The following is a 23655-nucleotide window of genomic DNA, read 5'->3' as shown; positions in this document are numbered from 1 at the left end:
GGATAAGAAAAACGACTAGTGTTAGTAAAATTCAACTATCAAGATTTCACGAATTTATCGGTGGCCAATAAATAACTGAAATTTTATTTTATAATTGATATTATTTAAATAAATAACACTAATATTTTATACTTGAATAAATAACAGGGACAAATTATAGTTTTATATATTGAACATTTTTAATAGTTTTTATTTTATTTCTTATATTGTTTTATTGAAAAGTAATGAATTATTTTGTTTAATTGAAAGTTTTCAGTATTAAATATTTTAATAAATAATGATAGTTGTTTTTTCTATTAAAAATTTATTTATTAATTATTAGTTAATTCACTATTAGATACAAACACCTACTCGAACCGATATTAGATTTAGAAAATATTACGAAACGTATAGCTTATAAAACTTTGAGACAGATCTAACCGATTGTCTCATGGTAATTGTTGAAGAAAAAAAACAATCGAGTAGGAATAGAGTTCTCGTTTTTTTAAATGTTTCTTATTCCACCTACTTAACTCTTCTTGCTAGTTTCACTTTTTACGATAGGATCGTGAAAATATTTTCTCTGCATGTTATTTTTTTCTAATTTCCTTTGAAAACAATAAAACTGCATTAAATTCAATTTAATATTATATTTCTTTTTTTATAATGCTACTTAAAATTTCGAGTTAACTTTATAAAAACATAAAAGGAATTTTAAACTTGCAAAATAAGTAAAAATGCAAATATAAATAATGTAGAAAAAAAAAAATAATTACAAACTACACGTATACTATTTTTTTTTTAATGGATATAAAATTTTATGCTTGAAAGAAATAATTTAATGAGATTGGATAATTGTAGCAAGAAAGAAAAACTAAAAAAAGAAAATAAATTAAAAAAATAATCAAAAAAATTGCACACACAAGCTATTTCATAATTTGTAAAATGTTGTATTGGTATGGGATGATACAGTAAAGATTGAGTTATAAGGTGTGAAGTATTCGATTATTGTTTAGAAAAATTCCGGAATTTTTCTAACATGTCGTGTCGCTTGCAGGATTTGCGAAAGTTACAACAGAGTGCTCGTCGAGTAATATTCACTCGTAATATAAAGGTCGGATTGAAGAGACTACAAGAAAATAGAAATTGTCAATGACAAAGCTATAGATTGATCGATATGATCGATCTATCGAACGATGGAAAGATCTATAGATCAATTCCACGTTCTCTCGCTTCAGTACTTGCTTGCTTGCTTTTTTCTAAATACGGTATTAAAATGGAATTTTATAATGGTTCACTATTGATGCTTTCGCTTAACGTAAAAATGCATCATAGACGTGTCGCATCGAGAAATCGATAGGGAATGTCCACACCGATGGATATATGTCAAGAACGCCCGATGCAGCTGGCTTTTTAACGCACTTCTCTCTCCCTTTCTCACTCTTTCCTTATTCTCTTCTTTTTCTAAAGAGTTTCCTATGTAAAAACAAATAATTTTTCAAATATCTTCCCTAGTTCGTATTTTTTAGCAAAGATTCACACATTTGAAATAAAAAAAAAAGAAAAGGATAGGAATATTTTTTTGTCATTTCATTTTGATAGCCCCGACGGTGATTCCGATGCTAAAGTGAAACAAAAAATACCTAGCTAAGTGGATTTTATTTTGAAAGTGAAGTAAAAATATCCTATTTGTTTCTTTTCTTTTGTAAACTTTGAAGTTAGCATAGAGTCATTAGATTTTAACGTGAATATATTATACATATATATAAGGAACTTTCCAATGCATAACTTTTATCTTCCGAAATCAAAAAAATTGAATTGTACAAGATAAAAAAAGAGAAAAAATGAAAGAAAAAATAGAAAAGAAATATCGAAGTCCATAAAATATCTTACCAATTTTTTTCTTTGAAACAATTTTTATATCTGACTATTTGTTCGAATTAACGAACAGAATATATAATTTCTTTTATTATAACAGCAGTGGGGATAGCGGAGGAAGTAGTGGATCGGGTTCAAGGACGAGTTTATCAATGGGTCAGGATGATTTAAGTTCACCGATTCCTTGGAAACATAGGCGTAGAGCATCAACTTATAATGAGGCACACCTTCAACGAGCTGATTCGATCTCACCTAAGATGCCTCGGAAAAGATCATTCAGTTTTAACGAGCAAACGACGTTTAGACGATCCTCCTCGTCAAGGAAAAGCTCGGCGAACGACGATAACCCCAAATCGAGGAAATCTTCAGACAAATCGGATAATGAAATAACGACAATACTTTTGCCACCACTTTGCACTTGTCCATATTTCGGTGAATCTTCTAAAAAACAAACCCCACAACCTACCGAAGTTGTAATCGTATCGAACGACACCATGAAACCTATTTCTGAAAGAACACTCGAGGTGAATCTTCTTGGTAGAAAGAATAGTGCGAGAATCAACGAAATAATACCAATTAATTCGGTTGTTACTTGGAGGGGTGGAAGACGTGGTTCTAGTTTAGGTAAATTTCAAATTCATAACAAAGGTTAATATTTGAAATAGACAATAAGTATATTTATAATAAAATAAATATCTTAAAGTAACAATTTTCATTGTAACTATTTAATTCTACGATCATAACTTTCTAATTATAAACTATATTAGATATTTCTTTATCGACAGGTAGCACAAGGACTCAATTGGCGTGTTCCAGATCAACTCCATTAAAACGAGCTGCAACAATGCGCGCGCGCAACGGCACAACAACAACAACAACAACAACAACAACAACAACAACAACAACAACAACAACAACAACAACAACAACAATAATAACAACAACAACAACATCAACAATTACTATAGGCACAGCAAGTAGCAGCATGTCATCGAAACAAACTGGAAATGTATCATCCCCATGTCTTTTGAGATATCCCGGTGGTGTTCGTAGTCATCATTCGAGAACGAGTAGCGTCGTATCGAGGAATAGTTCGAGACATGGTAGGATAATAAAACTCGAACAAAAAGCTACTAAAGTACTCGGAATAGTATTCTTCACGTTCGTTATATTATGGGCGCCATTTTTTATCTTGAATTTAGTACCAGCCGTTTGTCCAGATTGCGAGAGACAAATCGGCCATAATTTATTTGATTTTGCTACGTGGCTCGGTTATGCCAGTTCCATGGTTAATCCTATATTTTATACTATTTTTAATAAGGTATTTAGGCAGACATTTAAAAAGGTACTACTCTGCAGATACAGGAATCAACCTTGGAGACCATCTAGGTAGGCACTCGGCCCCGGGAGACCGGGGTCTGCCGTTACCAGGCTTTAACGTCCATTTACTTACTTTCCAAGAGATTAGGCTTGATAATAGGAAGAGTATTCTCTGAGGTTGAACCCAAAGAAGTCGATGAAACTCTTATTCTTTCTTTCTATATTTCTTTCTCTCTCTCTCTCTCTCTCTCTCTATATATATATATATATATATATATATATATATATATATATATATATCATCTCTTTTTATCACACAAATATCTTATCATGTCTTTCGACAATATCCAGACATGTCGGAAATTAATCGAGAAACCTTTAATCGAGAATCAAAAATAAAGACATTTTTTAGTTCTTTCTATTTCTCTTGGAAAGAATCATGATTATTTCTATGTAACATGTAAGCGTTGTTTCTTCCATAATTAAGGATCGATACTTCATAGAATTTAAATATGAAAATAAGTGTTTATGAGTGTCTTTTGTGCAATAAAAAACAAAAATGTGTCTTTTGAGCAATAATTCGAATTTAATTAATTTTTCTTTTTTTTTGAAATTATAAAATATTACATTAGAAAACAGTTGATATGAATAAAAGATTGTTAAAACGGTTTGTCATGTTCTTTTTTGATAATATTTTAATACATTACGTTTTACGTTACAGTAATTCTTTTACGCAAAATCGTTGAGTGATATGCCGGAAGGCGTACTAAATCAATTTGAATAGATCGTTAAAAGGATCCTTAATCCTCGAGTAAATAAATTTTGATGATGGCTCGTAAACAAAAGTGGAGACCTAATTGTTGATAGTTCGTTAATCGTTTCCGTCTTTTGAATATGCACCGCGAGTTCTTGTCTCTTATACCTTGTTTATAATGTTTCATAATTACTATCCCTTATTTACAAATTTTACTAGGAACATTAATTAAATACATTTTCGTAATCAAATTGTGCCCGAACAAAAAACACTTGAAACAATTAATTTTAAATATTATAAAAGATTATAGCTGCTATTACGACAAAATTTGTTACAATATCTGCGAACAATTACGTGGATAAATGAGCAAAGAAAATAACTCTAACAATTAATTCTTCTTTCATATTAAAAAAGTCGGTTTAATAATACCTCAACAATAAAATAAAAAATCATCAATTTAAGTCATATTGTAACATGAACACACGTAGAATATATTTAAAAAATTTCAGATATCGTTTTAATTACATGTCTTTAAGTATTAATACAAAATTATAAGCAGTTATTCTGAAGCAGTTTGTTTATAGAACGCTATGATAAACGAAGATACGAAGATGTTATTTTTCTCATTCCTATTTCCTTACCGAAGTATATATTTACATTTTGAACGAATATTGGCAATAGAAAATCAAGGTTGGTTGTCAAAAGATTTCAAGTAAAAGAAGAGAAAAGCAATTTTCTTAGACTCTCTGGTGGGAAATCTTGTATTTTCCTAGATGACTTTTTTCTTGATCAAAATACTTAAATCCCAGGTATGTGAAAATTGGGAAATCCACTGAAAGAATAAGTCAAACATTTACGCATATTGCGATCAAACTCTAAAGTATGCAAACATGTGTTTTCGAAAACAATGCTGAGAAAGCTTCGGATAATTTTTAATACTAGCAAAAAATTTCGAATATGTTTACTTGCTAAAAGAAACAAGTTTTACTTGGAGACGTATCGTAACATTTTATTATTTAAAATTTTCTTTTTAACTAGAAATTATATTGCTTTCGATAAATTTTTTACTGCTCAATAATACACTAAACGTAATTCGATTAAGAAATATTTATGCATGCATACATGCGTCGGTAATTATGCCTGTTGATAGTTAAAAATAAAAAAAATTGATGTTACTATTCAATTTATAATAAAAATAAATTGAAATATAAAATAAATACTAAAATCAATTTAAAAAAATCTGTTTTGTATTATAGTACTCTCATAATTATCGACACAAATATGGAATAAAGCGCGAACAATCTGACGTATTTTTGGGGGCTGTATAAAATAATATTCCGATTATTAGATTTCGAAGATGACCAGAAGTTTTACGATAAGACTTGAAAAAAAAATCGATTGATCTTATTAACGTCCTTGCAAACGAGGTACCAAATATTTTTATTAGTAAAGTGAAAATATTTGCATATGTAAATAAATATATAAATATAAATATAAATATAAATATAAATATAAATATAAATATAAATATAAATATAAATATAAATATAAATATAAATAGACTTAAAGCATATGTTTAATGGCGTTCGTTAAATAAAAATATCGCGAACCTTGCGATCTTCGTAGAACTAAGAAAATTACTGTTATGAAAGAGAATTAATATTGACTTACGATAATTTATTAATAATATCTAATAACGTAAAATAATAATAATAGTAATAATGTATGCGGCAACGCAAGTGAGATTTTTCAATATTATCGTACATTTCGATTTACGTCAGCTAACATCAACGAACTTTCAACACAAAAGGAAAAAGTAAAACATAAAAAAGAAAATAAAACAAGAAAATGATGAAGAAAAATAAGAAGACGTAGAATTCGATTTATATTTGATGTAATAGATTTACGATTAAAACTTACTCTTTTAAAAGTTAAATTATTAAGGTCAAAATGAACATGTAAGAACTCTGAATACTCGTAAAATACGATCGATGAGTTACATCGTATCATATGATAAATAAATTCTAGATAATATGTATCGAGATTGCTTGGAAAGGTTCACAAAAAAAGAAAAAAGAAAAAAAACTGATTTGTGGAATCAAAATCGATTGCTCGAACGTATACCAAAGAGAGAGAAAGAAAAAAGAATAAGAGAGAGAGAGAAAAAAAAGATAGTCAAGAGACAAAAATTGCATTCAATCCTCCCATCTTTATCGTCCACGGTTTTTGAATAGGATCACGTTTGAAGAATCGTCTGCTATAAATTAATATTATTTCACGCTAATCTATTTCAATTCTGTGTATTTATTTAAATGTTCATTGATAAAAAAACACAGCTATTTCTATCGCAATAGATGTTAGTAAATTGTGTAACTTTCCAAATTGCATAGTAAAATACAATACAAATTTTCGGATTGTAGGGTATCTAAATAAATATATATGTATTTGTATATGATAAGTTTACATATCTGTCAACCACTGTATTGCAGTAGAGAAAATTAGATAATTTGATGAAGCAGAGAGAGAAATAGGAAAAGAGAGACAGAGAAAAATACACATATTGTGTGTGTGTGTGTGTGTGTGTGTGTGTGTGTGTGTGTGTGTGTGTGTGTGTGTGTGTGTGTGTGTGTGTGTGTGTGTGTGTGTGTGTGTGTGTGTGTGTGTGTGTGTGTGTGTGGACAAACGAGTTTGTATTAAATACGATTTTACGATTGATAAGCCAGTAACCTTTTAACCTGCAGAGTTAATTTAGTTCTTTTTTACCATTCGTACGATAATAAATAATAGAAAATAATAAAATTGGTATAAATGTGCATACATGTATCATACGTAAACAATACTTTACGGTTCTTCAAAGTTTTTTCTTATCGAAGGTTCCTACTTTTCAGCGACTCGAATACAAGTGACAACTCATAACTTACGAACCCTACAGCCCTTCTTCATTTCTCTATCTCTTTCTCTCTTGAATTTCACATATTTCGTGGTAAAATATCCAATATTTTTGGTAAGCTTACTTTCTCCCTCTTTTTCTTTTTTTTTCTATCTTCGAAGCTACTATGATTTCTCAAATTCATACGAAGAGGATTCCGACCAAAAATATATGGAAAATCTTAAAGTTATTTCGACATACACATGTACAAGTGTACACGACGTACAATTGTTAAAGCGTTTGTTTGAAAGTTAAAGGGCCTCTCTTTATTTTTAGAGATAAAAATTTTTGTTTCAAGTTTAATTACTGATATTTATTCTTATAACTTTGTTGTTAAATATTTTGAAATTGAAACAGAACATATTTCACATAGAAAATAAATCTAATGTAGCTACTGCGTTCTTTTTACAAAACGTCACAAAAAGGAGGTAAAAGGAGCAAGATATAATGTTAGGTAAAGGAGCAAGTTATAATACATGAATTAATTTCAAGAAATCAATTTTGTGGCTCCTTATCTATTATCTGATCAGTAGATCGCATGTAATTACGTGCAAATCAAGTCTGCATACTGACTTATCGGATCATCGGATCAACTGCATGCAATTAGAGTCTTATTGTAGTATATGTATTTATGAGAAGAATACATTTCTGTGAGATGATTAATCGTTTCTAAAAGAATAAGATAATTACCTTATAAAAGAACAATTAATAAAACTATCTTAATTATGGCAATCGCTGTCAAAATTTGTCTCTCTTTCTGTCTCTTTAACTTTCTCTCTTTTCGTATCACACGAATTGAGATTAATCGATGCCGCGAGTGGTACAACCATGTATGTAGGAATACCGATAATCCTGACGTTTTACCAAGCAAAACGAAATTAATTATTCCATTTATTAACGCATGGTCGGTGACCGACTTTCGTATTCGACTTGCAGAGAATAATTTCGCACGACGAAATTTCGACGAATCTGGACTATTATCAACGAGGAGTGTGAAATGTCAGAGACAATGTTTTCACACTTTCAAATCTATTTAAAAAAATGCTTAACACTTCGGTAACTGTGAATTTCGTTTGGTTACTGTTATCATTTCTCGCTCGTATTTTATATTTCATTTTTAAATCTTTCACAATATACTCATGATGTATGATTTTAATTATATTCAACCCTTTATTTATTTTATCAAATATTTATTATCTAAATATTTTTGTTTAACCCTTTCACTACTACGGGTGACTATAGTCACCCGCCACAAAACGACACCCGCACACGACGGGTGACTATAGTCATAGACTATAGTCACATAATTATGAACACAAATCATTTTGTTTCTAAAAGTAATGTCACAAAGTCGTTTTTGAGACAAAAGGCTCCGAATGCTAAAGACTGCGCACGCTTAATGTTCCCACTTTCGGTACGGCGCTCCGTTCTAGACGAGGTACTTCGCGGCGAGGCCCACCGTAGCGAAAGGGTTAAACACATTCGTGACGGCATGTACCACCGATGATACGTCGACTATTGTCATGTCATAGCATTTTTTTCAGCGATGCCAAATGAGAGAAAGTACGATCCCACAACGAAGATACTAAATTAAGATCCCATTGCGAACGTGTTTATACTAAAATGAAATTACGAGCAAGCGATTATGGTCATCATCAAAATGTTAGGATTTATTTTTTATTATTTCATATGAATGAAATTTCTCTCTCTCTCTCTCTCTCTCTCTCTCTCTCTCTCTCTCTCTCTCTCTGTCAGTCTTACTTTCTTTCTATTTTTTTCAACGTTTATTCAAAGATAAGTGTGAAAACACATCTCTCAGAGGAGGAGAAAGAAAGAAGGACGTGATTTTATCTCCCATTTCCGGAATTATTAATGACGAAGGCGGTCGAAATAAAAAGAAAACCCGTCCCTCAAACAGATAACGAGAAAGTTGATAAGGATGATCAAATGTACAACCGAGAGAAATATCGCGGATGTTGAATCTACTGATAATTTTAGTCCTCTGCTATTTTATCATTCCTTGTACCATTTATCGTCCTTAAACCATTCAACGATGACCTCTTCTCGAGATGAATTGTAATTTGTGAAAAGTCGTTAAATGAACAAAAAAGAACCAAAACAATGTAGAAAAGGAAAAAGAAAAGAAAAAAAATATGCTTGTTTAAAAATTGATTATTAAAAGTCGAGAGTCGCTCGTAACTAATTCGTTCTGTATCTGAATACTTTTGTCGTGCGACTTGCGACCTAAAGCGAGGGGACAAAGTACGCTTAAAATAAAGATAAGTTATAAGCAAAAGTTATAATCTCGGTTTAAGTAACAAAAAAGGGATAAAAGAAAAAAAGGAAAAAAAATTATGAACAAGAATAAGAAGAACGTTTAGATAATCAACGTGATAAGATCGTTAAACATTTTACAGATAAAAACAAGTATGAAATAATGAAAAATTTGTGAAAGAATAATAAAAAAACGAAATAAAAACAAGGGTACTTTTTCATTTTATACATATACTTAATACTTTCTCGTTTTTCTGCGTACATACATACATTTAAGATTTTTCTACGATCGATTCTATTATTTCTTATTAAACGAAAAAGATAAGAAAGACGATAAAAGAACCTAAAGAAAGCCTAAGTATATATATATATATATATATATATATATATATATATATATATATATATATATAAAACAAAATGTACGCACATAATAATGTATTATAAAATATTATAAGAGAGCTTTTCTCTTCGTTATTCGATATTAAAGAACGTGTAAATAAATAAAACTAACAAATAAAAATGAAATTCGTATTAAAGTAATTTACACTTCCAAAATTTATATAATTCCCAATTCGTTCAAACTCGAAATTTTTCGATTCTGATATATCCGATAAGACTTTTTTTCCGATGTTAATTTCGACATTTGAAAAAGAAAAAGAAAAAAAAGACAGCCATACATAAAGAAAAAAGGGGAAAAAAGGAGTAAGCTTCAATCTCGTTGGGGGTAGAAATTTAAATGGCAAGCGAGAGAGTTCGATGCAACAAAGTACTTTGATGTCTAGCAAGAGCTTTTTTTCTCCCTCTCACCCTACTACCTTCATCCACTCCTCCTCTTTCTCTTTAATTATTTGTTCTCATGCTTTTTCTGAGTCTCCCTTTCGTTTCAAACGCCTCTGATAAAGAACTGAAATGCGAACAGAAGGAAAGCCAGAGCTGTCTAGTTGGGACTTCAAAGTCTTCTCATTGTTATCGATGTTAGTGTAGAAACGCGCGAAAAAGTTCCGAGAAAGAGAAAGAAAGAAAATAAAATAGTAAGAGACGGAGAAAGAAAAGGGTGGAAAAATAAAATAAAAACAAAACAAAACAAGAAAACAAAGAAAAAGGAAAAACAAAAGAATATACAACACCACGAAGTTCTTATTTCTTTTCTAAACGTTATCTCTGATTTTTCTTTCCCTTCTACCCTTTATTTCTCACCCACACACATCTACGTATTCGCTTTCCGTCTCTTTCTCTCTTTAAGTGTTCTTCCTTCTGAAATAACACACACACACACAAATAAAACAAAACGTACAGAGAAATACACATGCTCGAAGGGTATTCCTTCCGGTTACTTTTCAACGAAAAAGGCAATGGGATCCCCCAAGAGAAATATATTCTTTCTACCAAAGTGTTCTTTCATTCAACCCGCCTACGAATGGAAAGCTACGTAAGATGAATCGTAAGAGAACTTGCTGTAAGGGGTTATACGCAGTTAGAGAATTTTTATGAAATCGATTTTTTTTTTTTTTGCATTTTCGGAATGTACATATATTTAATTATATTCTCTGAAAATTTGAAGCTAATCCGATAAATATTTTCGGAGATATACCTGAATTTTTAACCCTTTCGCTACGGAAGTGTTCTCCGTCGGAGTGACGCCACTGAACGGGCCACCGTGTCGCGTGAGCAGACCAGAGAATGAGACAAGTGCAATCGACGTGCAGTATGCGTAAAAAAAATTGCCGGTCTGAGGTCAGGTGGCTGACATCGTCTATAGGCGACGCTCGTACACACAGGACATCGCGCGGATGTCGCTTATGGGCGACGCTCGTAGCGAAAGGGTTAAGGCCACGACAAAGTGTAAAGTCGTGCGTTCAGTACTAAATCTTTCGCCGTACCACAAATCTTTTGTAGACTATAAACTTTATATTTGTTATTTTCTATAATATTCAATTTCTGTGAAACATCCTGCGATAAGCCTATGAAATAAAATATCATTAAATACGATAGGCAGCAGAGATAAAATATTGTTTATCTAAATATTAAGTATTTGCTGAGATAAGTGATTAGGTGAAATGTAACTCTTGTGACGGAAAAATAAAATTTGAAAATGCTTATTCCCGTAGACTTGGTTTCAAACTCGTGTAGTGTGTGATAAGTGTGAAAATCGTGTTAATGGTGTAGTTGGCAGCAAGCGCTAGCAATAGACACATTATCTTCTTACACCCATGATTATCCTACTTTACTAGCTGATGTTGCTAAATCTATATATCCATTTTATGAAGACTTTAGCAACGTAAAATTATTGGAAAGGTGTGTTGGTGGATTTACACAAAATAATAATGAGAGTTATAATCAGTTAATATGGAAAATAACTCCAAAAATTGTTCCATGTGGCTCTAAAGTTGTTGAAATAGCGGCTTACATTGCAACTGGAATGTTTAATGAAGGTACAAAATCATTACTGTACTTTATGAGTGCATTAGGACTTTCATTATGTACCGCAGCTCATGCTTATGTCGACAAAGAGGACGCAGAGCGTATGATGATCTCCGACGCGAGAGCGCATGGGAGCACGCGAGAAGGAAGAATGGCTCGACGACAACACTAGTTGGACTTATTAGAAGCTACCGATACGGCAAAGGGTCCCTCTTATGGCCTTGAAATAGATGATACCATGTAAGTTGAAGAAAAAAAATTTTAACTATGTGTAAACTACTTCTGAAACTTTAAACGCGTTTTTCTCAAAACGGTGTTTTCAAAGTCGGTGATTTCGATTTCTCAGAAATGGCTCAACCGATCGGTCTCATATTTTTACACAATCTTCTCATATATATTCCTCAGGTATTGGACGATTTTTTTATCAATTTGGAGCGAAAATTTCAGTCAAAAACGAAAAATTTTTTTCAAATAAATACCATTTTGTCAAAAATTATAATTTTTATTATTCTTTCGTCCACTACCTGCATTAATCTATCCTTTAAAAGAATCCACCATATTTTTTTATTTCAGATTATCCAAATCGCCGAAATGGAGATCACCGTCAAGCGCCTTTTTTTGGAGGTCGTTCGGGAGATCATCTACAGGAGCGGTGCACATCAATATTTTTACATGATCGACGCACTATTGTATTCTTAAAAGTAGGCTCTATTTGAATTACCATCACTTGTAATTGATAAATAAAAACTGTTTCTATAAAACATTCATAAAAAAAAAACGTCTTTTTTGAGCCTCGCAACTGCGTATAACCCCGTAATTCATCAAGTATACAGGGTAGGGCAATAACTATTAGCACCACAGATATCTTCGAAACTATAAGGTTCACAGAAATATTTGCTGAAATAAAATTGCACAGTACAAAGGGGGCCATCCGATAGAGATAATAGTTTTTTTGCAGGTGGAGGTACTTTGGACATTTGAAGGTCACCTCCATTTTTTCAAATGGATCGGTATGGTTTTGTTTCTGTATCATGATAGAGGAGCTTAAAACGAGTTCAACGACCTATCACATAAGGTCATTGAAGGTCATAGAAAGTACATAAAAGTGATAATTATTTTATCAATGGAAATTTGAATGGCAACATCTACGCTAATTTTATCAAGGATACATTAGGTCTTCTGCTAGAGGAATTACCTTTACTTACACGACAAACCATGTGGTATCAACATGATGGATGTCCAGCACATTATTCATTGATTGCACGAAGAGAACTCGATGAAAAATTTCGAAATCGTTGGATTGGACGCGGCTGTCCAATATCGTGGCCAGCTCGTTCCCCAGACTTAACACCTCAAGATTTCTTTCTATGGGGAACACTGAAAGATAAAGTGTACAAAGAAGTACCAACTACACTCTACGACATGCAACAAAGAATTATTGCAGCCTGTACATCAATAAGTTCTGACACTGTAAGACTTGCAAGTCAATCAATCGTAAAAAGAATTCAATGTTGCATTGATACTGATGGTCATCATTTCGAACACCTACTAAACGTATAATTTTATTTACTGCCATAACTGTAAGTATTATCGCCAACGATTTCGAAATTTTTCATCAAGTTCTCTTCGTACAATCAATGAATAATGTGCTGGACATCCATCATGTTGATACCACATGGTTGGTCGTGTAAGTAAAGGTAACTCCTCTAGCAGAAGACCCAATGTATCCTTGATAAAATTAGCGTAGATGTTGCCATTCAAATTTCCATTGATAAAATAATTATCACTTTTATGTACTTTCTATGACCTTCAATGACCTTATGTGATAGGTCGTTGAACTCGTTTTAAGCTCCTCTATCATGATACAGAAACAAAAACATACCGATCCATTTGAAAAAATGGAGGCGACTTTCAAATGTCCAAAGTACCTCCACCTGCAAAAAAACTATTATCGCTATCGGATGGCCCCCTATGTACTGTGCAATTTTATTTCAGCATATATTTCTGTGAACCTTATAGTTTCGAAGATATCTGTGGTGCTAATAGTTATTGCCCCACCCTGTATAGTCGCGAGACCGTACGAAAGCGAAACTTCTTTTTCTTTTCTTTCCTTTTTTTCGATTTCATCTCGAATTACTAAATTATGATCAATGATTAAGGGTATCGAATGAATTTTTCTTTTTTAGGAATTCAAATTTATTTTTTGCATTTGCTAATAAGTAATACCCTTTATTAATAATTTATATTTATATTAATTTAATTTTGTATTGAAAAATTCGAATTATTTTGTATTTGAAATTATTAATATTTTATATCGAACTTTTCAAATATTTTATGTGTAAGTAATTTTTTCGTACTGGTTTTCGAAATATACAATGATTAGTATATTAAAAAAAAAAACATTGATATTATTTATTCGTAAAGCAAATATATTTGTGCATATGTTGATATCGTAGATAAGATATTTTTGTAATTTAGTTAAAAGTAAAATGCAATAATAATTGTGCTTGCAATTTGTGTACCTACGAAGATATCAGTTTAGATAAATTTTAAATCAGTTATTAAGGAATAAAAAGAAGGGCAAATATTGACAAATCGATTTATCGTTTGTCTAATAAGAACCGGTATTTTGTGAATATCCCTGACGTTAGGATCGTTCTAATAAAGGTAAGCCTTCGATTATCAAGAAAGCTGGACTTGTGTTTCTGACGCACGTGTTATTCGTCACGCCTCCTCCAACTATTTGATCCGAATATCCCGATAGATAGATAGGAATTACTAGCTCGTTTTGCAATCAATCTTCGTGAATTCTACAAACATTTTCGAAGGACAATTGTTTACAAATTTCAACCAAAATCAATTTCGATAATTATCATAAAATTATAAAATCGTTTATCTCATGATTTTCCTAAATATTAATAATAATAATAATTAAAAAAAAAGAATAACTAGATAATATAAACAATAAAATGTAAATGAACGATAAATACCATTCAGAAAAAATCATAAATAATCATAAATTAGAATGTTCTTTTTTTCTTTTCGATGGAAGCTTCGAAAGAATCTTGATTGGAAAAGAATCAAATTAAAAAAGAAAAGGAAATAAAATAAGGAGAGAAAGACCGAGGCCGAAAAAAAATATTAGCACGAATTAAAGTTTCTTGCTTAAAATTCTCCTCAAATGTAAATTAAAAAAAAAAAAAAGAAAAAAGAAAATAATAATTTTGAACTCAAAATGGAACTTCTTTCGTTTTTTCTTTTTTTACTGTACATTAATTTTAACACTATAAATTAACCAACATTTGTATACCTATATCTATCTCAAAAAAATATTAATCTTAATATACAGAATGAGATTTTAGCTAATTAGATAGTGAACCGAGCATTTTTTTCATTTAGAAATGAATAATGTATATTTTATGCGTTTTTACAGAATTTTTTATAAATTACTGGATTTTTAAAAATTATAGAATACGGTCATTTAAGAGCGCATGGATAGGTTTAAAGTTGATAAAGAATAATGAAATTTTTTCTGTGGATAATAACTCTCTTGATTGATTGAATTAAATTCAATCGAAATTTGACGTAGAATATATTCGTTCTATCTAAGATGAATCAACTCCTATCCCGATTATCCTTTTATCTGTCACGAAGGATATCTACTTTGGAAATTAAGCGAAAATAAAAGATAAAATGTCCAGATCGTTGCTAACGATGTTGGGACGAAAAAGAGAGAGGAAAAGAGAAAGAGAAAGAGAGAGAAAGAGAGAAATAGAGAGATAAAATAAAAGAAAAAAGAAAGAAAGAAAAATAAAAACGGTTTTGAAATAAAATAAGCAAACGAAGAAAGCATTTATATTCCATAGTAAAGTCTATGGAATTTTAGTAAGGTCCTTGGCAAGAGATCTCTGATCGTGGTTTGCCACGAAGTGAGAGAAGGACGGTAGATGGATAAGAGAGAGGACAGAAAAATAGATAGAGACAGAGAAATTCGAAAATTAGCTTTCCCTTGAATCTTTCCGTCCGAGAAGGAAGCACCCAGACGTGAGCTAATTGTGCAGATTACCAATTACAGCAATTTTGCAGAACTTCTACAACGCCTCTCTCTCTTTCTCTCTCTCTCTCTCTCTCTCTCTCTATCTATCTATCTCTATCTATCTATCTTTCGTACCTTCCTATCCAACTAGTCTCTACCAACAACGATGAAGAAATTGCTTGCGAAAAAATGGTAAAAGACGATGAAATTTTACGTTGAAAATTTATTTCGCCTTCTTCTTCTTCTTCCTTATCTTTGATTAAAGTTTTCATTTGGACCATTCGTTAATGACCGGTCAAATTTTACGTTTAATACGACAATTGTTTGAAACTTTTATTGAAGTGAAAACTTCTTTAGAATAGGGAATGATTTGAAAAATTGAAACACGGCAGCGATGCAGCGGTTCGATGCAGCGACCACGATACTCAGTAAAAAGAGAAAAAGAGACAAACATATAGGATTGAGCCTGCGAGAGAATGAGACAGAATATAGCTATACAGTTTTTCCTATTCTCGGTCTCCTCTTTATGCTATGCTTCGTAGTTATCGCTCCTAGTTATATAGTCCAGTCAAAATAGCCCTGAAATCGGGTTTTTGAGCTATACGGCTGAAAAAATATGGAAATTATCAGAAAAATGCGTACAAAACTGTGGGCAAAGTAAAAAAGTTTTCAACCACCGGGAAAGGGGTGAAAAAAATTAAAAACTACCCCAAAATACGATTTTTGGATTATATGTTGAAAATATCAAAAAAAGTTTCAAATAAAAGTTGTAGAGCATAAAATTTTAGGCCTATCACTCTCAGACCATTTTTCCCCTAAAACGCACCCTTTCACCCCTACGACGGTTCAAAGTACTCAAAAAATGAAAATTCAATAAAAAATATAAAAACTGGACTTTTAAAAATTTTTTTTTTTAATTATCTTTAAAAAACTACAAAGAACAATCGTAGGGAAACAAAAAATTTTTTTTCATCCCTTCTATTAAAAATCAAGGGGTGAAAACGGTTTTTGCTCGATATTTCGCTTAAAACGGGTTATTTAAAAAAAATTTCTTTTTTCATATGAATTTTTAATTTATTTTTTAAATTTTGGTGTTGAATTTATATTTATAAATATTTACCTGTAGGAAATATCCCAATTTAAAGACAGGTAATTATTCCCTTAGTCCTACGCCTTTGTAGAAGGAAACAGAAAATGAAGCTATCCTGCTCTTACTCATTGTGACGTAGTTCGCCATGGCACGCATGCGCAAACTCTTAGTTTACATGCGTGCAAGAGAGATAGTCAACCTATGTTAGTTTCGTCCAAATATAAACAGTATAACGCGTTAAAATACTTTTTCTTAAATATATTCTCTTTTTCTTCTATATTCTCTATAGCTCGAGAGTCTCGCGCGCATCTGTGACAGCATGATAGATTTTTGAAAATATCTCAAAAAGTAAGCGAGATAAAGCGATTTTGTATTAATTATGTTTTGCAGACAATTTTATTTGCTACAAAAAAGGTTCAGTACTAAAATATTTTATCTTCCTCATTTTTCGAGATATATTAAAAAAATTAAAAAACTATTCCCACCTTAATGCTAATAAAAAAAAAACTCTTATAAGGTTTCTAGTCATTTAAGACATTTTATTTTCAACTTATTTAAACTCTATTATGTATCTTTACATATAAAAATAGAAAAAAAAAAAAATTTACCTCCCAAGATTCGAACCCTAAAAGACTCGGCCACTATTGGAACGAATCGCCGAATCGTTGTCATTATCCTAAACCTATTATATACCATTGCTTACTTCAGAAGTAAATTTAAACACTAGATAGTATCATAAGCATTTTTAATTGCAAATATCTCAAAAATTATTGAGTAGTGGCTCCTATAACCATATATATTCGTAAAAAGGTAAGCAAAATCTATCATCCTGCAAAATTTGAACAAAATCCGAGAGGGCAAGACCTTGCGCTGTCCTTGTCAGTGGTGAAACTTAATAAAAAGTATCAGGTAAGAGAGTAATTATATTTTTTTAAATATATCTCGAAAAATGAGGAAGATAAAATATTTTAGTACTGAACCTTTGTTGTAGCAAATAAAATTGTCTACAAAACATAATTAATACAAAATCGCTTTATCTCGCTTACTTTTTGAGATATTTTCAAAAATGTAAGAAAAGGTGGGAATAGTTTTTTAATTTTTTTAATATATCTCGAAAAATGAGGAAGATAAAATATTTTAGTACTGAACCTTTTTTGTAGCAAATAAAATTGTCTGCAAAACATAATTAATACAAAATCGCTTTATCTCGCTTACTTTTTGAGATATTTTCAAAAATCTATCATGCTGTCACAGATGCGCGCGAGACTCTCGAGCTATAGAGAATATAGAAGAAAAAGAGAATATATTTAAGAAAAAGTATTTTAACGCGTTATACTGTTTATATTTGGACGAAACTAACATAGGTTGACTATCTCTCTTGCACGCATGTAAACTAAGAGTTTGCGCATGCGTGCCATGGCGAACTACGTCACAATGAGTAAGAGCAGGATAGCTTCATTTTCTGTTTCCTTCTACAAAGGCGTAGGACTAAGGGAATAATTACCTGTCTTTAAATTGGGATATTTCCTACAGGTAAATATTTATAAATATAAATTCAACACCAAAATTTAAAAAATAAATTAAAAATTCATATGAAAAAGAAATTTTTTTTAAATAACCCGTTTTAAGCGAAATATCGAGCAAAAACCGTTTTCACCCCTTGATTTTTAATAGAAGGGATGAAAAAAAATTTTTTGTTTCCCTACGATTGTTCTTTGTAGTTTTTTAAAGATAATTAAAAAAAAAAATTTTTAAAAGTCCAGTTTTTATATTTTTTATTGAATTTTCATTTTTTGAGTACTTTGAACCGTCGTAGGGGTGAAAGGGTGCGTTTTAGGGGAAAAATGGTCTGAGAGTGATAGGCCTAAAATTTTATGCTCTACAACTTTTATTTGAAACTTTTTTTGATATTTTCAACATATAATCCAAAAATCGTATTTTGGGGTAGTTTTTAATTTTTTTCACCCCTTTCCCGGTGGTTGAAAACTTTTTTACTTTGCCCACAGTTTTGTACGCATTTTTCTGATAATTTCCATATTTTTTCAGCCGTATAGCTCAAAAACCCGATTTCAGGGCTATTTTGACTGGACTAATATATGTGTGTGTTGTGTGCGACTGCATACTATGAAGCATGGACTCATATAATTTCGATACTAAACCTGTTTGTAGGTAGGAGCGATAGAAAGGTAGAAGAATAAACTGAGATAGGCGTATAGGTAGGCGACAAAAGAATAACGTACAAACGAACCGACGGTCGAAATAAAGAAAGAAAGAAGGTGTGTAGTTTGCTTTCTAAGTTGTGTAAGTATGTTAGTCTGTATGAGTCTGGAAGGTATATAAATATATCTTTATTTAAATTTCCAAAATTTTAAATTTAATTTTTTTTAAATTAAATTAATGCAATTAAACAATTTTACAATATGCTATACTTAATTTATAGTCTCAAAAAACAAAGTTTTTCAAAAAATAACATTTTAAATTTTGAAAATTGAAAAATTTTTTTTCAATCAAATAAAAAAAAATAAAAAACTAACTCGGCCCACTCTGGGACTGGCGGGGATAATCGCAGAATAAGTCAAAGTTTTTTTTTAGAAATTAAAAAAAAAATGAAGAATGGCAAACTTCGAGAAAATAACGGTTTTTCTTAAAAAATGCGAAAATTTCATGGATTTTAAATGGATGGTAATGGATTTAAATTTCATGGATGGTAAAAAAATTTGAAAAAATTCTGAAAATTGTTTTTCATAGGGTAGAATAGGATAAAAAACTTTCAGCCAAATCAAAAGGGGTCGGGATCAAAAGTGGCCGATTTGACGTGGAATGCCCCGTATATAAACACGGTGGAAAAGGCAGCGAGCGCCTTCTTGATTCGGTACGACTAGTTGTGAGTGAACGAGTGTAATACGAGTACAATTACGAGTTTCAAATTTCTAACTATTGTGACTTACTATTTCGATTTCTATCTCTTTATTCTTGTTAAATTAAATCTTAATATTTAAGTATTTGTTTTATTGTAATAAATACTTCTATTCAATTCAATAAATCTTACAGTAATAATATTATAATAAATAAATCCTACAATTATCTTACTCTTGAAACTGTGCATTCGTCTCATTCTCTCAAAACTTAGTTTTTTGAAGGTTTCACTTCTAACACGCGTGATTTGCACACATGATTCTTTTTCTTTTTATTTATTTTTTTGAAATTTTTAGGATTTCTGTTTTTTTTTTGTCGTGGAATATTATTAAGTCGATGATGAAAAATTTCCATTTGCGATATCTTTATTAAATAAAGCAACAATGTAGGAAGAGAAAAGAGAGAGAGAGGACTTGATTTCTACTACACATCACAGTTTTAATATTTTTCGCAAGTAAATTCGAACGTGTTCCCAGCCTTTTGTTTCTCATTTTAAAAATAGAATTCGTGCGTCGAATGCAAGTCGCAACCACGTGTTGATTCTCAGTCTCATTAATATCAAACTACAATTATTTCTTTTTTTTATTTAGAAGGAAATCCTTAAAAAGATTTAAGAAGTTTAATTACATTAATTGTCTTTTTTTTCGAATGAAACATTGACATTAGAAAATAATAACAAAAAATTAAAAATCTAGTTTTCCAAACAAAAATCTCTAGCATAAAGATTAATTTTATTAAATATTACTTTATTAATGTTTAATAAAACTTAATATTGAAAATAAATATAAATATAGTTTTAATTAATATATATTAAAATATTAATTATAAGTAACAATTGCATAGCATTGTCTGTTTTAATTAACCTAAAAGCAAAGTCAAAAGCTTTGTTTATTGTCAAACAAAGATACTTAATGGATTAGCAAAGATATATCTTGAATATATATCGTTGTCAGTATAGAAGGATGCATTGGGATCGTATTCGAGCGTGGTTATGATTCGCCATGTGCATCCTAGCACACAGTTGCATTCAATACGCGTTGCGGTTTCCATAATGCATTCCGCAAGCACGTTAGCGTACCGAGTGCACGCGGTCTACGAAATATACCGCAAAATGTAGATTGTATTACTATCGAGATAGTTCACGTTAGAATATAGTTAACAACTCCTAACTATTCTTCCTTTAAAAGAAAAAATAGTTTTTCTATTGTTTGGAAAATAAATGAAAAATAATAAATGAGGCGTATTATGAGAAACGATGGATATTCGGAAAATAAAAAGAAAAATCTTCTTAGAACATCGCATTTTTGAATCATTGTCGATGTAATAAAAAGTGCAGAAAATTTTCCTTTTTCTTTTCACACGACAGAATGAAAAAAAAATAATAAAAGGAAAAAAATGAATGAATGAACAAATATCGTCAATAACATAATACGAAGGTCCTATAAGCCGAGGTTAATGGTTTCTGTTTCAGCATATTTTCATGGTACGTCCGCATGTCCTCGTATTTTGCTGCATCAAATGGAAAACTGCGCGCGCCATAAAAAAGCCTAGAAACATTCTTTTTTTCCGTGTTATATGATTCTTTTTTCTTTCTTTCTATCTCATTTCTATCTATCCAGGTAGACCTTTATCCTCATTCCCTTGCCGAGTAATACATTTTATAGATCTCTTTATATAGATAGACAAAGATAAAGATATACTACACTATTTATGTATTAGTGTGGTCGTTACTTTATATCCGAATATATTTCGCAATTCAAACTCGAAAAAATTGTTTAAAAAAGAAATTATCCTTAAATATAAGACCTTTTCATCTTAATATTAACACAATGTCTTCGAATAACTTATAATATATGCGTAATGCATGTTTTGTGTTAGATACCGCATGACATCAAAAAACGTAATTGAGATTTCATATATTTATTTTAAAAATAAATATTTATTATATACATAAGAGTGAAAATCTTTGATAATTGTATTTTAAAAATTATAAATTATAATACAATCAAAGTAATTTATTGCATTCTCCAAAATTTCCTTGAAAAATATTATTAATATTATAAGTTATATGAGTTATTTCTAACGTAATATGATTGAAACAAAAACCGTGAAATCTTCCCGAACCAGCGTAAAATTCAATTCGAATTCGATGGCGTATACTTTTTTCTTTTATATAATACAATTCAAATAAAACGAATTTAAGAAAACTTTTTAAATATCATTTATTAAAACAAATTAAGAAAGTGTATTCGAGAAAGTTTGTTTATTTTTGTATTAAATATTTTTAGTCACGCGTAATATTTCACATTGTATTTTCGGAGATTTATAATTTAAATTTAAATATAAATTCGAGAATATGAAATATTATTTCCAGCGGAATTAAAGGGAATGGGATAGTTGGGATTGCATTCGTCAACATTTTTCAGAAAGATAAATAACGACCACTCTAATTCACATATATGAACAACACATTAAATGGTATATTTTAGAATATTGTGGAACCCGGTGGATGCTGTAAGTGCTGCTGTTCGTTATTATGACGTTGCTACGCGTCAATCAACGAGACCGAGTGTGATTACAATTAGAGAAGGATGAGACCGGGTTAAATCCGAGTTAATACCAGGTGCACTTGCAGTTTGAGTGTTCCAAGTACAGACAACAACTATAGAATTGAACATAGATAGAGATAGGAAGGATAGATGTTTTCATTGTATTACGCACAGATGTCCAAATTATTTTCGAATTACTGAACGATCAAAATAATAATCTTATTATTACATTATAATGAAATTAATTTGCCTACATTTTTCCTATACCGTTATCATAACCTTTTTTAAAAATAGAACCATGATTCATTCTCTGTTTTTGTGCTACTTTCCTTACTATATCAAACACATTATTAACATACTTTTTTTTCCTCATCACTCTTACGATTTCGAAATAAATTATATTCACTTTTCTCTTGTTAACGGAAGCAACAGGTTATGACGTAAATACAATATACCATGAAGGTTACAAGGAAATAAAATAAAATAATTAAAACGGAAATGTGATTTTGCAATTAATTCGTAAAACTTATGGGAAAGTTATCGGTTTTTCCTATGAACCTAAAAAAGTTTAAAAGGTTTAACCTTGAAAAAAAAACGAGGACAAAAGTAAATATATAAAACGTGTTATGAGGGGGAGATGGGGGAAATATAGGGTGTTAAGGGGTAAAAAAGGGAAAATCTTGAAAGAATCGTAACTATTTTGGACAAGTACAAACGACAACTTTCAACTGTTTGGAAATGGTTGGTTTGCCGCATAGGTTAATTTCGACGTTGTTAGAATTCCTGGCATGGTACGAGTATCGATATTCGATTTATCGTCCATTCGCATCTGGAATAAACAATGTCAAGATAGAATCTATATCGATACTAACGCGACTCACAATTCGACAATAAATAGAAATGGAAATTTAAGATTTACTTGTTTGTTTATTGAAATTATTATTATTATTATTATTATTATTATTATTATTATTATTATTAATTGGCATTAGAAACTCAAAAGTTCATTGCCGCAAATACCAAATCCCACCAGTGTTCCCGTCCCTGAGCGTGTCTCCTCCATTCGCGGTCCTCGTAGCCTATTTCTTTAACCGCTTCGCTAACACGGACGAGTTATCTCGCGACGACGAAACTGCTTGTACAAGGTCACAGACGAATTATCTCACCACAACGAAACTGCTTGTACAAGATCACAGTCGTAATATACCATAACTAAGAAAATAATTTTCAACAGAAAGGAAACAAGAATCATTTCCATCCGCTTCGCTTTCAATCCAGATGTTCCTTAAAGAAAATACCTTCAACAAAAAAACATTTTATCTTACGAAGCGTTGTGTATGGTGCAAAACAGCATCGATTCGTAAGGAAACTAGCTATTATTGTAAGAATTGTGATATCGCGTTATATGCAATTCCTTGCTTTGAATTGTACCATACAGAGAAATAATAAATTTCAAATATCCTTAAATCAAAGCTTTGCTTTATTATATACCCTTACCAAAATTAC

At 30.8% G+C, this 23655-nt stretch overlaps 2 protein-coding genes and 1 pseudogene across 8 annotated transcripts in view; 2 read left to right on the top strand and 1 right to left on the bottom strand.

Annotated features, from left to right (window-relative positions):
• Positions 1-3472, top strand: part of 5-HT2B (5-hydroxytryptamine receptor 2B) — a 116464-nt gene extending 112992 nt beyond the window's left edge. For all 7 annotated transcript variants that reach the window (XM_089170146.1, XM_089170145.1, XM_089170142.1 and 4 more), the window contains 2 exons: positions 1958-2481; positions 2643-3472. In XM_089170146.1, coding sequence (XP_089026272.1) covers positions 1958-2481; positions 2643-3250 — 1132 coding nt within the window. In that variant the 3' untranslated portion in view covers positions 3251-3472. The remainder of the gene's footprint in view (positions 1-1957; positions 2482-2642) is intronic.
• Rpn2 (Regulatory particle non-ATPase 2) overlaps positions 1-23655 on the bottom strand; it is a 77190-nt gene that overhangs the window by 20074 nt on the left and 33461 nt on the right. The gene's annotated exons all lie outside the window — the stretch shown is intronic.
• Positions 11296-12467, top strand: LOC149033257 (uncharacterized; annotated as a pseudogene).

Source organism: Polistes dominula, unplaced genomic scaffold (genome assembly GCF_049000335.1).
Source record: "Polistes dominula isolate Pdom_NZ unplaced genomic scaffold, Pdom_raw_medaka contig_15, whole genome shotgun sequence".
In the NCBI taxonomy this organism is placed as follows: domain Eukaryota; kingdom Metazoa; phylum Arthropoda; class Insecta; order Hymenoptera; family Vespidae; genus Polistes; species Polistes dominula.
The sequence above is the reverse complement of the archived record's forward strand: the minus strand, read 5'-3'. Positions and strand labels throughout refer to the sequence as shown.